Source organism: Nothoprocta perdicaria, unplaced genomic scaffold (assembly GCF_003342845.1).
Source record: "Nothoprocta perdicaria isolate Ctin4 unplaced genomic scaffold, notPer1 scaffold_44, whole genome shotgun sequence".
NCBI classification, from domain to species: domain Eukaryota; kingdom Metazoa; phylum Chordata; class Aves; order Tinamiformes; family Tinamidae; genus Nothoprocta; species Nothoprocta perdicaria.
The window spans coordinates 1,105,969-1,123,204 of record NW_020455688.1 but is presented as its reverse complement, the minus strand read 5'-3'; the positions used below and the strand labels follow the sequence as shown (position 1 = coordinate 1,123,204).

The following is a 17,236-nucleotide window of genomic DNA, read 5'->3' as shown; positions in this document are numbered from 1 at the left end:
TGGGGAAYGTTGAAGTGTGTTTTGAACCTAGTTTCTCTGACTTGCCCTTCTTTAAAAAGGATGCACTTGCTTTTGCTTCTGACCCACAGCTCTGCAGATAGAGGTATTATGCATTTCYTCCGAAGGATGTGAGGAGTTTTTACTAAACTGAGCCTCTAAACTGAAGCTCAGTTTTTATTGAGTGCTTGAAGGCTTTTTCTTATACTCCACTTGCCCTGGCCCACCTGAGGCCCTTCACCAGCACAGGTTTGAGGTCGGAGCTAAACGGCTCAGTCCAACAGGATGTTGGGAGTTTTCCGGGATTGGCAGAATCTGGAGGATTSAACAAGTTGTTCACCTGCCTGAGTCTGTGCAAGTTCCACTTTCAGTGCTTAGGCTTTTTGGCAATGTAGCCTTCAGCCTCCTTATCTAAATCATGACCACAATAACTCAAACCCGTGGTTTATATTTCTAAAAACAAATGTCCTTCAAATCAATTTTCTATAGTATAYTTTGTACGGAAGATTAATATGCAGTTGTAAAATAAAGCAGTACTACTGAGACAGAATAAACAGTGTTCAGAATGAGCATGAAAATGTGATTCATATTTGGCAGCATCTTCTTTTATATTCCACCTTAATTTTATTGGGCTAATAATTAAGTGTCACTGGGGCATTAAATTTAACTTTCCTCAGAAGCTTAGTATCTTCCTCAAAGCTATAACCACCGATATGTCAGTCACAGGTACTTGGAAATTGCCTGTAAATTAAGTTATTTCAGATGCAGATCAGCCACACTGAGCTCTTTGTGTCTAAAGATGCAAGCAGGAGGATTCCAGCTTTGGTGGCAGGCATACTAATAAGGTTTCAGGTACCAAGGAATGCACTTTGTAGTAATGAACTGCAAACAGAGTACAGTGCAATTAGGCATTGAGATTGCTTGCTCACGGAGAAATGTTTTCAATAGAGTGTGCACCTAATTAAGCATTCAAAAGGAAAATATTCAAGAGCCTACCTTCCTTTTTTTTTTTTCCCTTTTGAGAGAGAGAGAGGATTTTATAACGTTTTCAACTCCCTCCCTATAAATGAACACTTTGTATAAACTGAGAGGCAGACTTGTCCAATTCCTGCTGAATTTCATGTAGCATTTTCAGGGAGGTTACATGCTGAGGAAGGGAATCACATTTTCTGCTCCGAACACGTTTTGCCARTGACTCCTTAACGTGGCGTCAAAGACGGGGCGGCCTCTGTGCAGCTGATTCGAGGCTCCTGGTGCTTCCCCCGGCTCTGCTAAATCGGGGCTGTCGGGAGGCACGAGGGCTGCGCTGCCCTTTGCTGAAGGCGAGAGGCTGCTGCTGTCCCCACCACCCTGCAGCACCCATGGAGGGCTTACTGCATGGGTGCCTGTGCCTCTAACATCTGTCCTTGCTCTCTTCCTCGTGGCATGCAGGGCTGGAGCAGATGACAACCCATGGATTGCTTCATCCAACGCTTTTCCGCCCCCTCAGCCCCGCTCAGGGCCAAGCCATTAGTCCTGCTGCCCATTCCGGGCAGAGCTGCCTTGGGGAAGAGCAGAGCGAGGCTAAAGTGTGCTGTGATCTCCAGCGTGCCCGTGGAGCTCTCCCGAATCCTGCAGCTCCGTGATGCGCAGAGCCAGGGCTCTGGGCTGCTTTCTGCCATGCGAGTTCCCTGAGCACCTCAATTTCTACTCGCTTTTTCCCCTCTTGGCATGACTTAGCTATTAAGAAACATTTGTCACTMGAGAAAATAATATGTAGGAATATTCTTAACTCCATAATTTAGTATTTTTCTTTCTGACTATTGCTTTTTGGATATAAGATACCAGTACAGATATTGTGGTTTATTGAACAAAAAAGACTTTGAAATTCTTTAATATTATTTACTGTTTTCTCACTCTCCTGAGCAAATATGTGCTTGCAGAGGGCATTCATTGCTACTTATTAGGCTCCAATCAGTATATATGCTGTGGTTCTCCAGCTTTTCCTCTTTAGAAACCCTTTGATGTTTCCCCTCCTTAATTAGTAGAAATAGGAAGAGATTTGTCCTGCAACATATATGATCTTGCTGCATTTCATATTGTTCTCAGGCATTTCTGATCGCGCCCTGGCTCAAAAGACTTTGTGTCCTGATTCCAAGACGTACCTGGGAGACCATTATAACACTCACTCTCTCTTTGGCTGGTCACAGACTGCACCAACTTTCCAGTAAGATTTCTAAGCATTTCTAAGCAGATTTCAGGTTATTGAGATGTATTTGAAAGCAGATGACGTTTTAAGGGACGTCAGTGATAATATCAAATTAGGAACAACCACATACTTCATTTTTTTTGCATGTTTAGTAGAATAACTTCAGGAAAACAGAGCTGTGGCAGAAGAAATAGATTTCTTCTCAATTTATGCTACTTGGCTAAAATCAAGGTCCCCTTATTCTTCCAGGGTGGCTTGTGTAGGACACATCAAGGTGTTTGGTGCCTTTTGTTGGGGCTGCTCACGTGCATGTGGGGCACAACTAGTCCTCACGTGCCATGAGGGACCTTTTTTCTGTGACTCCGTTACCGTCGTCCAAGCCGGGGAGTCTGTATTATTGGAGGTGAAGGACCGGAATGGCCTAACTCCCCATGGATGYTGTGGAGCTGCTGCAGGTTCCTGGCAGACAGCGCTCTGTGTTTTGGCCTGGGGCTCTGCCAGGCCCAGGGGACCAGGTGCCCTTGCTGCTGGCTACTGTAAAACTGTCATTTTGCAGCTGGGGAGCCCTCCAAACCAGCCTGCTCAAACAGGCTCTGCGGCTGTGAAGCCAGAGTGGCAGCGAAACCTGGCAATTGGATTAAATCCGGTGGGTAAATCATGCATTTTGCAGCAGAGCCTGAGCTGAAACATGGATATGTTTAATAGCTCAATGAAAGCGCCGAAGGAGAGGTCTTGTGCCAGCTCCTTCCAGTATGCCACACTCCTCTCCACTCGCTGCAGCGTGCTGCCTCCAGAGGACATGGCCACGTGTACCTATTTAAGGTGTTGATGCACCTTCTAAATGCCAAGGCTGGAGCAAGGAAAACTTGATTGCAGAGCAGCTTGCCAGCACTTGTACATCTGGCTGGAGCACAGCCCAGCTTCCAAGAGCAGGAGCCGAAAGGTCTCTGCTCCCAAAAGCTCCCTGGCCACCAGCCCAGCTAGGGCCTAAGCCAAGARTCAAAGGTGAATTTTCCAATGTCACAGCACCAGTGCAAATAACCACAAGGTCATACTTGGAGGGCAAGGTGACAGCTGGCCGTGGTCTTTAGGCTACATGATCCCGCTCTTTTCAGATTCAGCATCCTCCCCCAGGTCAATGGATCTTTCCTACCCACTCCCGGGGCACTGACTGGTGGCGACATTTCCATGGACATTTTTTCACATGTATTCATTGGATTTTCTCAAACACATTTCTTTGCAAGGTTGTTTGTATGCTCTTTCTGCGTTTGCTCTTCACAAATAATGCAGTAAATGAAATTACTGGCAGGAATATTTAGTGAACCAGCATCAATTGTAGGATGTTGGCTGAAAATGAATGACAAGTTCATAATYGCATAAAAGGCAATTTGACAATTTGAAGAATTATGCTAATGCATCCAGGGAATAGAAAATGTGTCATCTGACCCAAGTATGCAGTCAAATGGCAAGGACTGGGGTACAGGAAACCAGCAACAATCAACTTACACAGAGCAGAACGCCAAGAATTATTCACATGTGATATTCTGTGAATAATTTCAATCAACAAATAGATTTGAGAATACTTGGACCTGTTCAACAATGATGCACAATAGACTAAAAGTTATTCAATATATCTTTTGTTTTTCCTACAAATTGCTTTCCCAGCTCTGGATCATAGTTTTCCAACGTTGTCCTTGTGAACACCTGCATTTGTAAACAGAGCCAAATGTTTGTCCTGCCTCGATGGAGGAGAGGACTCACACAGGACACTGAGGAAAAAGTTCAAAGAAAAGACATTCCTGTCCTTGTAGTGCTCCCAAACACCATTTCTAGAAGGAAATTGGACCTCAAATGGTCTTTATAGAGCCAGATGGTCTCCTACCACAGGATGACACAAACAAACTGGTCCCTGTGTATTTCGGAAACTGGACCTCTGGGCATAGGTGACCCATAAGCTTGAAGTATATCAGCTCTTATGAAAGCTGGTGGGTTTCTTTGCTTTGGAAGTAAATGTTGAAGTGCTTCAAAGGCTCTGTGCCATTACAGAGCTATCACTAAATATTGATTATTGTGAATATGAATGAAGGAGCTCTTGAACAGATCCTGATAAGGCTGAGAGACAGGAGGTGGGTGGTGAAAAATGTGATTAATATTTCAGGTTAGAATTTCCTAGAGAACCTAAGTGGTTTGGTTGCTCATATCTTGCTGAAGTGGAGTAGAATYGGAGCTCCTGATGTTTTCTGGCTGGTATTCCACTCCTGGTAGGCAAAGTTTCAGTTGAATCTTGGATACTTAAATAGAACATTGTAATATGTAATCTTGTATGAAGATCATGCTATGTTGAGAAACTCTGTAACAGATTTGTCAGTAGGACATATTCTGTTTCTTCTGTTTATTGGTGGTATAACRTTATTTTCAAAAAGCGAGGAAAAAATCATTACACTACTAAGTCTAAAAAGAAACTTCATATACCAGAAGATGACAGAAGATCAGAAGGAATCCTAAAAGGATGGGCTGATGGTTTGAAAAATGTTTTGCATTCTAAGTTGATTCGAAACCTCTTATTTAACTTCTTTTTTTTTTTTTTAACTTGTTAACTTTTTAAACTTTAATTAGCTGATATTAAGATTTTATTTTCCTGTACCTAGCTCTAAAAATATCCCATTCTGACAAGAATTATTAATTGTACTTTTTTTTTAGGAAACAGGAGGACACTAAATTAAATGTGCTAATAAATGAATAAATTAAGTGCAAATTAGTTTTTAGAGAACATTTTTTTCCATGAATCAGCAGATTTTAGGTTTTTTTACATGAAAACCCTCACTCACCCTTACCTATGTGAAATAAGACTTTCCACTACTTGCATTTGTGTTCTCTTTCTACATGATTCAAGATGACTGTGGACCACAACAATAATTGTTTCAAAAATAACGTCGCCTCAGTAAAATTGTGTCTGAAGTCTCAGGTTTGTGATGTGACCTTTTTTTTGGTTCCTGACCCTCTCTCTAATGCTCTTGTTGCTGTTTTTTTTCCCAGTGCTGCCCAGAAAGCTACTGGAAAGCGAGCGTTTGTCTTAAGCCGGTCTACGTTCGTTGGGAGTGGGAAACACGGGGGTCACTGGCTTGGGGACAACTTTTCACAGTGGAAAGACATGCACCAGTCAATCATCGGAATTCTGGAATTTAACCTCTTTGGGATTCCCTATGTAAGTCTAAAGTCCTTCAGGCAGTTGCTGGCCAATATGCAGTGTTGCTTCAAATTAACTCATATGTTTTCTGAAATAAGCTGCTTGAGATGACCAGCGGTCACAGCTCTGCATAGCACAGGGAGCTCCAGATTTTTTAAAAAACCAAAAAGCTAAATGGCATCAATCACAGCTAACTAAACAGAAACAAAAATAACAGTGTTAGATTCAGATTAAATAAGTGCTTGCTACCCCAAGCAGATGCCTTATAACATATGTTTTATCACAGAGATCCCTCTCTGTATTTCTATTTCTGCAATCTGGACTACACAAACAGTAAACCTGCTGAAATACAATCAGAGTTTTCACAGTGATTCTAATGCCCAAGAAGCTAGTGAAATATAAGTCCCTGCAAAATTCCTATCATTACCTTATAGCACATTCTTATAAAGTTGTCAACAATAAGAATCTCTTTCCTAAAGTGATTTTATTAATAAACCTCTGCAGTTTTTTATGTCTGGGTCCTGGTGAGAGCCACAAACACTTATCCAAAGGTATTTTTTCCKCAGGTTGGTGCTGATATCTGTGGGTTTAATTCTGACACTACCTATGAACTCTGTCTGCGCTGGATGCAGCTTGGCTCTTTCTATCCATTTTCCAGAAACCACAATGCAGAGGGAAACAGTGTAAGTAAAYACAGTTACACAAAGCTGTAGCCTATGGTTACAGTATTTATGATAGTGATCTGTATTATGCTCTCAGAAACCAGCTGGGCTTTCTCAGGTGAGCTTGAGTAGGTGGAGTGCTTTAAGAGGGAGTGCTTTAAGCAGGAATTTCACAGCAAGGTCTAACTTTCACCATCCGTAATGTAAGCATTGAATGGGAACTCTGAAAAATATATAATCTCTAACATCTGAAAGTTGGGTAGAAATATGTGCTGTGTATTTTGAATGACAGAAAATGGTCTGTACAGGCTGTTGATAAGAGTCATCCCATCTTCTTATTCACTTGCTAACTTCAATTTTTGTTTCATTACTTCTCTAGCTTTAATATGTATCACAAGAAAGAGGAGAGAGGGATAGCATTATACACCATCTTTGCTCATTAAAAGTAGGTTTCAGACAAACATCCCAGTTAGAAACCTGAAACAAACCTGTGAGAATGCCAAGGACAGCTGGCAATAGCACCAGCCTTGTCAGCCAAGAAGMAGCAAAAACTCATAAAAGCTTCTGATCTCAGGAGATGGATGAAAAAAATGTGGTCTCCATATCCATGCCTTGACTTCAGCTTGCCATGAAGTCCCTCTGAGACTCATCTCAAACAGAGAAAAACGTCCCATTGTTTCTAACAATGAGATTTGAAGGTCTTGGAGCCTTTGTGAGTGCAGTGTTTGGCTGCAGTCATGCAGAAATGGTTCTGCTGGTTCAGTAACTCTTTTTCTTTTCTTTTGAAAACTCATCTGTGCAATGCTCAGTTCATTAGCTCTTTTTCACTTTTCTTTGAAGTTGGGTTATCAGAGATATGGCAACATTTACACTACCCCRAAAGACCTTCTTCTCTGCATGAAATTAGGATGTAAATTCAGAAACTGGGCAAATGTTTGAACAACCAGCTATAGCGTTGGCATTAAGAGGGTCTGAATTTACCCTGTAGTCTGCAATAAAACCTGAAATATGCTGGTATTTCTTTTTTGCCGAAGACCTATCTGCGGGGTGTTAGCTGCTGTCATTGATAAATATTTCACATTTGCCTGTGTTCACTAAAATTAGAGATGACTTATCTATGTAGGTTCATTTGGTCCTTTGGGCCTACAAATAGGACCTGACCAAGTGAGTGGATATTAATCACCTATGCACAATTTAATAGGCATAACTAAGCAGGTAAAGAGCAGTTGGTCTTGTTGAGGGGAGCTACAATTCAGCATGAGTGAATGACAGGTGTAATAGAAGATATATTTCCGTTATTGAATGACTTAAATCCATTTAAAACRTTGTACTCACTGAAAGAAATGAAGAGGGTGTTTTGGCTGACTCCCTTAAGAAGTCTGACCATTTTTTTCTGTATTTTTTTCTGAAATTGGGTAGTATTTGTGCAGTGTTAAAATTAAAGGGATAAAAAGATAGTACAATTTTTGAAGTAATACGTGGATGCTTCTGAGGTCGAAATCATGAGGAAGTTATCACTGTAATTCTGATGTAAAAACAATRAGGGGGAAATTTAAACTAAATATTGAATTTAATTAAAATTACGCTTGATATTAAAATAAAATCTTAAATATGCACTTTCTCTAATCCACTGGGGATCCTGAATGGTTTAATTACACCTTTTTTTTGTGTGAAAAGCACTAGATAATATAGAAAGCTTTGTTACTTCTGTTCCTTTTAAGTTTCATTATCCTTGGAATTCCTCCCACATTCTTCAACTTTAATGAGAAAAGTGAGTGTCGTGGGAGCATTTTGTTTTGAAGGCAAAAGGGAGCTGTGTGACTTGGTAGCTGACTTAATGTCAAGTTGGAGAAGCTTGGGCAGGAGGGACTGAAGAACACGTAGGGCTTTCCCATGCCAGCCTGCCCGGGGCTGTGTTCTCCATGTCCTGTTGTAGGGGAGAGCCACATTTGTCCTAAAAGTAGACCAGAATGGCCCAGTAAGCAGAATCAGATTTATTAAATCATGGGCTACAGAGCTTTGGTGTCTCCTCCTGGATGCTTTGTACACAGCCATGTCCCAAAGTGCCTGGATGTGGATGAGAAGTTGAACTTTGGTTTCTTAATCCCCACAAAATGTTTTTCCCCTGACTTGCAGCCTCTTCATTCAAACCAACTAACTTCAGTGGAACCATGAATTTACCATTACTTTTCAAATAGATTGGCTTTTATCTTCCTGACCAATATTAATAGGCTTTGTCCTTTGCTTTGCGAAACATTAGTCATCCCTTTTTCTCCTTGTGTTTCTCCTTCTTGGGCACCTCAAAGACAACATGATTGCTCCACACACGGTGTCCTATTCCCACAGGTGGGATTGCCCAGCTCCCTCATGGTGACGATGTCAGGGGAAGGTGGAAGMGGTTGGAAAGATTCAATCAAATGTTAGTTTGGTGACAGTGGACATGGTTCTTACCAACTTGCAAGCTCAGAGTCGCAGTATTTCTTGTTCTGCAAACATTCACCTTTGTAGGATTAYGTCAGGATAATCATTCACTTTTGAAGGATTATGCGGCTTTCCTTAGGTCACTTCCAGATCAATTGTTGAACTTGCAGGCCATGGTTATCATGCTTGGTACAAATCCATGCTTTCCATGAACAGGCGCAAGACCCAGCAGTGTTTGGAGCAGAGTTTGCTAAGATATCTCGAGACACGCTTCGGATCAGATACTCGCTGCTGCCGTATTTGTACACCTTATTCTATGAGTCTCATGTTCATGGCAACACAGTGGCACGGTCCCTGATGCACGAGTAAGTTATGAGTCTCTTTCTTGTCATATTTTACTCACAAAAGTATTTCAGGCTCTGTATATGAACTAGTTGATATTCGGTAATAGTAATATTATGCACAGTCTATCCTAACATGCACAGTTTTACAGTGAGATCTAATCAAATTATTTATATACAATGCAGAATATCCTTTGAATATATACAATGTCTTTTCAATAAAATAGAGCCTAAATTTGTTGCTCATGACAAAAAGAGCTAAGTAATAAGATTTCTGAAAATTTCTTCTCTTAGGCAAATACGTAGTCCTTATTTATTTTAAAATTAGGAGGCATATTTRTGTGTTTTCTGTATTGGAATTAAATCCATGAAATCTGTATTCTGGTACTGAATACCAAGAAGGTCTCACACAGAGCAGGCTCCATTTTCCAATCATCCACAGCATTTGCATTTTCCAATTTAGCACTTGCATCTGCATGCTGTCTATGAAACCTACATCTGTGTCCACAAATTGCACAGAGAAAATAGAGATTGAGATGTTCGAGTGTAGAAGCAGGTGCAAAGATAAAATTAATAAATACAGACTGAAAAATATGACCCTCAGATTTCTGAAACAGGCCATTTTCTCTTTTTGGAAGAGGCACGAATTAAAGYCAAGCTTAGTTTTGCTCCCAGCATCTTTTAAATAACATTTTACCTGCTTTAGGTAAATCTTCTATTTCTGTAGGCTTTATGCAAAAAYTTGAGAAAAAGTGCAAATAATACCTATAAAAAGCTACTGCCCTAAAGCTCTGACACAATTTGGTCTCATTGGTATGGGCTATGCCCTGGACTTTTGACTATTTAATGTTCTTTTCCCCTTTTGGGTTAAGAACATTTAGTTTAAAGGGTAAGGCATTTTTTATGAATTAAGCTGAGATTAAACTAAAGTGCAGAACATCGTAATATGGAATGGATATGCATAAAATCTATTTTGCCTACTCAGTGTAATAGCTAGCTGATTAATTTTAAAAGCAGTAACCTTCCCCTTCATATTCCATTACCTTATTTAACTGTGTAACAKTTAGGGGAAGCTTCATGGGTGCTCATTTCTTACCAGGGGTTTTATGCCATTCCAAGTATTTATTTTAGCAGCGATTTTGCTTAATGAGATTTGTGTTAATATCAGAAATGACTGAGTTCATTTTTGCATTAATGCTGGCTAATCTCTGCTAATACAGAATCACTTCAGTGATAGCAAGGCTACGTTTCTCTCCATCCCCAATATGGTTCTTTTGTAGTCAATTTGGGCACATTAGCTACATTAGCAAATTTCCTGATCCTCTCCACTTTGCAGAGCTTTCATTCGGATCATAGAGCAGCCGCAGATGCAGCAGCTGAACTTCTGCCAGGGAAAAGCCAGGCACAAGGTGCACTCCAGCCATTAATGGGAGTTTGGTCTGTGGGACCAGATCAGAATTATTAGCAGTAAAATATCTAAAATGCAGGCATTTTAGTGCAGACATCAGGAGATCAGCACCAACTATTTTATTAGCCAGATGCCATCCTAGTGGGCTAYGTCACCTGCTGATGTTGCCTTAGCTAAATTGCATAAATCCTAAAATTGCTTCAAAATATTTCTTACTGTTATTGCTTAATTCTGAGGACTATTATTACTTAATAAATATTTTATATTATTTCTAAGTAGCAGCTATTTCTCTAGTGGATTAGCTGCAGTAAAGAAAATGACCTAGATGCTAGTAGAAACAGAAATGTGGATTTGAGAGAAGGGAAACAATTGGGAGGATGTGGATGATAGAATTTTACATCAAGTTTTTCTCTTCCTCATAAGGAACAGAAGGGAGAACTGAAAAACTGCAATGGGTTTTCAGGAAGAGCTCTTGTTCCTTCACAAACGTCACTCTGAAAACCTCTCTGTATGAGCAGGGAAGCCTCAGGCAGTAGCTATTTCCTGTGGTCATTTCAAATCTTTCATTTTATTTCAAATTTTTCATTTGATTTTGAGTTTCAACTAACACACAGCAACTGCATCCCAGCAGATTCCTAGGTGAGGCATTGACTGAGTGAGACTCTATCCAAAATGCACTTGAGGTGACAGTCCACAAAGCAAAGAAAAGAAAGAGGGACCTAGCACAGAAAGCACATAGGTAAAATCTTGGGTATTTGTAGATCACAGATATGATGAGCTTAATGGCTTATATTCTCAAAATGGGGAAGTTCATTTGTTTGCTGAATCTGTACTCATGGTTGCTATAATTACCAGAGAAAGCAGCGTTTAATTAGACAGCTAGCTGCTTGTTTCCAGGTGCAAATGAGATGCTCGACTTTTCTTTTCTCATCTTTTCTTGATCAGCTTGTTCTCTCTAAATCTCCCGTGACCTCGTAAATTGTAACAACCTTGTAATTTTATTACAGGTAAATTAACAATATAGAAAAGTAGTTGAAATAGCAGAGAAACTTCATGTATTTTATTTCAAAAACTTTAAGAGTGTAATTCAGCAAACAAGAAAACCCACTTTAAATATTTACAAAAATCTTACACTGAAATGCAGGAATGTCCAAAATCGTGGTGTCCAGAAGAGCTACTGTTCATTCCGGGGAAAGGAAACCGTTTTTATCAAAGTTTCTTTCAGGCAGAGTATCCCTTCAGGAACCTTTTATTGGAAGTTCAATCTATTTCCCTAAACTTGCATTATTTTAGAAATTAGAATACAGAATATGTCTTTTTTTGTTGTTGTTGCTATTAACTATCATATTTTATTTTTTTGTGTGTTCAGGGTAGTTTCTGTAAGCCTGGGTTTGCTCAGGCCTGGTGCAAGGGAACTGTAGCACTGAGCACGGAGCTGCCAGGCAGGTGCTCCCTTCAACATGCAACCTGTCTCCAGAGGGGCACCAGCAAAGCACAAGCAGCCTCATTTCAATATACACCGAGAATAAATCAGTAAACAAATAATTTGCATCTCCTTAGAGAGTAATAACTTAATACGAAGCAGCCAGTGAGAAAATGTCAAAAACAAGCCCTGTTTCCTTCTTGGACAAGGACATGGAGCTATCGGATGGGAAAGAGAGTGGAGGAGCAGGATGGATAGCAGGGAGTGATAATACATGTTAGCTTTAAGAGGGCTTGTGGAAGTGCTCCACGTGATGCTAATAAGTCACCTAGGAAATCGTGATTCAGATGTATTTGCTTCAAGATAGAGTCACAAATGATTGAAAGCCCGTTTAAATTCTCAAGGATTTTATGCCAGATGAATGGAAGTTCCTGAGAGGAGGGAGGATTCATTTGTTTTCCCCTGGTGTTGTTGAATATTTTTAGTTAGTGACACATGATGGAACAGAAAGCACTTCCCAAGCTGGCTGATGACCCCAGGCAAAAGGGCTTGTAAACACTCTGGAGGACATGATYGGCATCCAAAGTGGTCTTAATGTGTTGAATAAAATGGACTGAAAGCCTATGATGCCATTCAGGACGAGCACAGCGCTTAGGAGGATTGCTCTGTGCTTGTCCTGCAAAGGATTTTGAATGTGAATCTGCAGATGGGGCAGGAAGCTGGAAGCTGAATCCAGGGCTCCCTGTGTGCATTACATTTCTGCAACCCTGCTCGCTTTGTACTCCCCTAATCTGACCCACGTGCCCTTTTGCCAGCCTCATGCCAGCCTTTCCTGRCAGGTTTTTCTATATCCCGGGTGAGGTCTCCAACTGCTGCACAGCAGTTTAGTTACCTGTTGTCCCCACCATAGCTATTTTGCAAAGAAATCAGCTACAGCATTTTTGTCAGCTACAGTCTAAGTTGTCACCGTATTTAATTTCTTGATCTCTATCCAGCTTTGAACATTCCTTCAGCCTGGCAAAATATTTGGCTTTATTGGAGGATATATTGAAGAAGCAGATTTCTTGTAGCAGTGAGTAATATCCAAATATTCTCTAGGTTTTATAAAAATATGAATTAATATTGCTTTTCTCTCTTTCAATGCTAGATTTACCTCTGATCAGGAGACTCATGGAATAGATAGAGCCTTCCTTTGGGGATCTGCTTTTATGATTGCTCCAGTTCTTCAAGAGGCAAGTACTGTAATTAAAAAATGTTATCCTACTAGAAGAAAAGAAAGGAACCGTGCTCAGGCTTGACATTCAGGGATGGCATTCAGGACGTGTGCTCATATCTGCCCATCTCTTCCCTCTGCTGTCAAAGCCTGCAGAACACATTTTAAGAAAAGCTTTAGTTGTACCAGAAGTATGGAGATGCCCAGTGCTTGAAGTGGAAGGGTGAAAGCAAGGACATGGCTTTTTCTTGCTTCTTCCAGCACTCAGTGGATGTAGACAGGCTGTTTGTTCCCCATGATGCTGGGAATACCTGCGTGTGCTGTAGCCTGGTGCTGTTGGCCACCATCATGCTGCTGGAAGAGCTGCTGTATTTTTTTTTATTAGTTGTTAAGCATCTAATGAGAATTAGAGAGGGCAAATGTGGGTTCTGSAGGACAGTTCCACCTTTCCAGACACATCCAGTGCTGCATACTATGGAAGGCAGGACAAGATGCACTTTCAGTTTAGCAAATCCTGTATTTTAACTGGAGTTTCACATGCATTAATAAGTCATCTGTTTCTCAGTCCTTCTATAGGTTAAGATTATGCTTTAAAAAAAAMCTTAAAATGTCAAATGTAGACTACACACCTAGATCCAATGTGTAGCCACTGACCACCAATTGTCAGATTTCTATAGATTTCCCCAGTCTTCAGAAAAATATGTGGATTGAATATAAATATTTCATGACCTGTGTGTTCAAATATCTGTATGGGATACGTGGCCTGCTTTGTATACAGTACAGTCTTGAAAGCTTACGTGTCTGTATCTTCACAGGAATGTCATGGTCTGGAATGTTTCTAGGAAAATAATGGGCCAGTATACTCAGACATAATGTTTTACCTGTTTGTCATTTACAAAGTAATCTGCAAGAAACTGTAATTACCTTGGTCATTTAAACGTTCCTTTAATTGATTTAAAGTCATTCATGCTTGTCAGAATGGTCTTAACACTGTTTAATATTATGAATAGGAAATCAAATTTTGCTTTAAAGGCCTCCGGGAATCTCTTTCCCTAAGAAAAGCCACAGTTCTCTGCTGGAGATAGAATAGGGGGAAAATGCCAGGCTCATCTCCTCTGCCTCTTGTTTTCAAACCCCATCTATTCCCTAGGGGCAAACCAAAACTCTGCAAAGGAGCAGACATCTATGCTGGGAGTCTAAATGAATCTGTATGTGAGAACAAGCAGCCCATTGTGACAAAAAAAAAGGAAATATAGCAACTCATTTGGACCAAAAAAAAGGAAATATATTTAGATTCCAACTATTCCCACAGTAATAAATTCAGAGTGCCTTTAATTTTGACTTTATCTCCGCAACCACATGATAAACTGCATGTTGCAAACCAAAATACAATAATCRTGCAATTATGTGTTTTGAATAACACTTTGCATTGTTGCAAAGAAAGCAAACATCTTTGTACACTCCCCACCAGACATGATTCTCTTCCTATCTCTGCAATAGGAACTGTGCAAGGGGAGCTGAGACGTGGTGGCTCGTGCTGCAGTTTCAGCCCACTCTGTTGTCTCATGTAAAGTCCTGCCTGAAGAGCTGCTGTTGTCATCAGTGCTGTTGCTCACATGCTAGAGGGGGGCACCTAAGACAGTTGCATTTGCCAGACTTAARAGTTATGCACTAGACTGAAATAGTCCTCTAATTCATTTAATTGCATGGAAGTGCAGTTTAAGAAAAAAGAAACAGAAGTATGATATGGTCATCTATTCAGCATTATAGATTAGGCAGCGATAGTGCATTGCCATGATAATATCTCAGCCTTAATATCCAAGATTTGATGTTGTTAGAATACTGAACATACATCTATCCGCACACAAATATAATAAAGCTAATGTAATATCAGAAATGTAAAAAGAAAGCAGACTTTAATCATTTTATAACAATTACAGGGAGCAAGATCTGTGGAGGTGTATTTCCCTGAAGCACCATGGTTTGACTACTACACGGTATGTATTATAAAAATTCACAGTTTCTCACATTTTTACATAATCTTCAATGTGACAATTCCAGCAAAATAACTTAGAGCCATGTTCAGCATTATTTTCACTTCAGCATCTGTGTTTAAGAAATCTAGAGCAGAAAAAGTGTACACCAGGCTAGCTGAGAGAGTAAATTACCCAGCTTTCAGTAGCATTTTATTCTATTTTTGGCATGTAGAGCTCTAAGACAGAGTGTGCTGAATTTCCAAGAGCAGGCTAGAAAATCAGGAAATGGATAAGCTTGCTTTCTTTTTTTTTTTTTTTTTTTTTTTTTTTGGCCCTCTTGCATGCTTAAATTACCATGCTATTACCCTGCCCTGTATAAAAGTGGAGACAGAAACCTGGTACGTCCTCCTGATGAGGTACTACAGACAATTTTGTGCTCGTGGCTTTGCATATGCATCGTTTGTGACAGAGCAGCTATGGAACGCAGCTTTACAGAGACAGATGAGACTTCTCCCAAGAAAAGGCTCCATGAGACACGGAGCAGTCTGCTCAGTGAAAAWAGTGCCATCCTCTTCTAGGCTCGGGGCCGGTGAATTCTGACCTTCGACAGAGCTGGGTGTCCAAAAGAGCTTGGTTCTGACCTGACTATGCGCTGCTGAAATCCATAGGATAAAAGCAGCAATGTTGGCTTGGCCAGAAAAATTTCAGAGGATCCATCTCCTTCCCCTCCATTTGCTGTGGTTGCTCCTCAGCTTCCTGCACTACTAGGCTGGTTGCAGGTGATGGCAGCCCYGTGTCCCTTTTTGGATGAAAACAAAGCCTTTCTGATAGCTGCAAAGTAAACAAAGTCTTACCTCCCCCTGGCTCTCAGGGGTTAARCCAGATACGAATTACGTGTAGGATTTATGCCAGTTCTCTGCCTAGGTAAGATTTTCACTCATTGGATGTAGTAATAACTTTTTAAAAGAGGAAGAGTTGTCCTTTAATGAAAGGAAAATCTACAGTTTTCATTCCCGAATGATTCTGAATCACTTACCTGAAACTGAAATGTGACAGTTTCCATATGCATAAAAAGAGGAAGAAAAGTTTCTCCTGCTTCTTGCTTAGTGTCTTGATGAGTTTTTTTCACAGTGTACTGAATAATGATCCCATTTTCAAGATGATTTGCTGTCTTTCATTCATGATAGTTCGATCTTCATGCATATGGATAACTGCAAGGGCTAGATCCTCTTGCATTTTAAAGAGAGACTGGAATAACATCCCTGAAATCCACTTTTTTGTTTGTGTTTTCACTGGTGTAATTGAGATGAAAATGTGCCCCTTGGTCTCTCTTTCAGTCATTCACGGTGACAATTTGTAATTGCTGAATTTGCTGCTTTTTAATCTGCATTGATTTTTCTGGTAGGGCAATAAAGTGCCAGCATCCTGGCTCAAGAGCTACGCCACAGTCGATGCTCCATTGAGCAAGATCCCCCTGTTCCTGCGTGGAGGCTACATCCTGCCCACACAGGCACCGGCCACGACAACAACTAGGAGGTAACTTGATTCTCCACGTCAGCCAGCACGCAGGCAGGCTTAGTGGGCAGCTCTCCCAGAGTATGGGATAAATCACGGGCAGGGTCACCAAAGAAGGGGAAACTTGTCCCTACAAACACTCGAGAGAGAAATTTTGCATGGAAGTGGGTTGAGGCAACGTAGTTTTTTCTAATAAATTCAAGAGGTATTTTGGTAAGCGCAGCTGCCATTCTTTTGTCCTTTTTTGTGACCTTAAATCTCTTTTGTCAACAGCCGTCTGAACCCATTTGGGCTCACTATTGCACTGGATGACCAAGGAGAAGCTTCTGGGTCGCTCTTCTGGGATGATGGGGATTCGATTGGTAAGTTTGGTTCTCCTGCTGTAAAACAGGGTAAGAACAGGATTCCCTTTACAYCAACTTAGCTGCAGAGTAATGGCATTGGCTCCTGCTAGCAGTAGCTGGAGAAAGGACTTTCAGCTGGATATTACAGAGATGACCACAATGCTCATGAAGTCAATGCTGCCATAAGGGAAAGGTGTGACACTGGGCACAGTTTGGCAGCCAGAAAGGGGAGTGATTGGCTTTCTGTGCCCCTGAGATCATACAAAGAGTAAAGGAACTTATTAAATAACCCACAAGTCATCATAGTCTGATATGAGCTGCTCACTACAACTGATGGGAACTGCTTCTGGGTTTTGCTGCTTGTTTTAATATCAATCACCTTTGCTCTGTGTTTTGACAGATTCTATCGAAAATGGAATCTACTTCTTGGCTAAATATACGTTCAAAAATGTAAGTAGCAACATACAAAGCACATTCTGTATTGTAATAAAGTTACTTGAAAGTACTGATATCTAGCTTTTTATCTGAAAAGCTTTTTGTTTTTTCATATAACACAGCAGG

General features: G+C 40.6%; 2 protein-coding genes across 2 annotated transcripts in view; both read left to right on the top strand.

Moving 5' to 3' along the window:
- Nucleotides 1-8,824, top strand: part of LOC112953327 (sucrase-isomaltase, intestinal-like) — a gene marked incomplete at its 5' end in the record, with an annotated part of 37,250 nt that extends 28,426 nt beyond the window's left edge. Inside the window, 4 exons of the mRNA XM_026046359.1 lie at nucleotides 2,086-2,203; nucleotides 5,222-5,390; nucleotides 5,939-6,055; nucleotides 8,672-8,824. Of these exons, the coding sequence (XP_025902144.1) occupies nucleotides 2,086-2,203; nucleotides 5,222-5,390; nucleotides 5,939-6,055; nucleotides 8,672-8,824 (557 nt within the window). The remainder of the gene's footprint in view (nucleotides 1-2,085; nucleotides 2,204-5,221; nucleotides 5,391-5,938; nucleotides 6,056-8,671) is intronic.
- A 3,298-nt stretch (nucleotides 8,825-12,122) lies between these two features.
- Nucleotides 12,123-16,755, top strand: LOC112953326 (maltase-glucoamylase, intestinal-like). The gene is made up of 5 exons (XM_026046358.1): nucleotides 12,123-12,178; nucleotides 12,775-12,859; nucleotides 14,781-14,837; nucleotides 16,222-16,352; nucleotides 16,605-16,755. Exons 1-5 carry the CDS (start codon nucleotides 12,123-12,125, stop codon nucleotides 16,753-16,755), a joined length of 480 nt encoding a protein of 159 aa, XP_025902143.1.
- The last annotated feature ends 481 nt before the right edge of the window (nucleotides 16,756-17,236 follow it).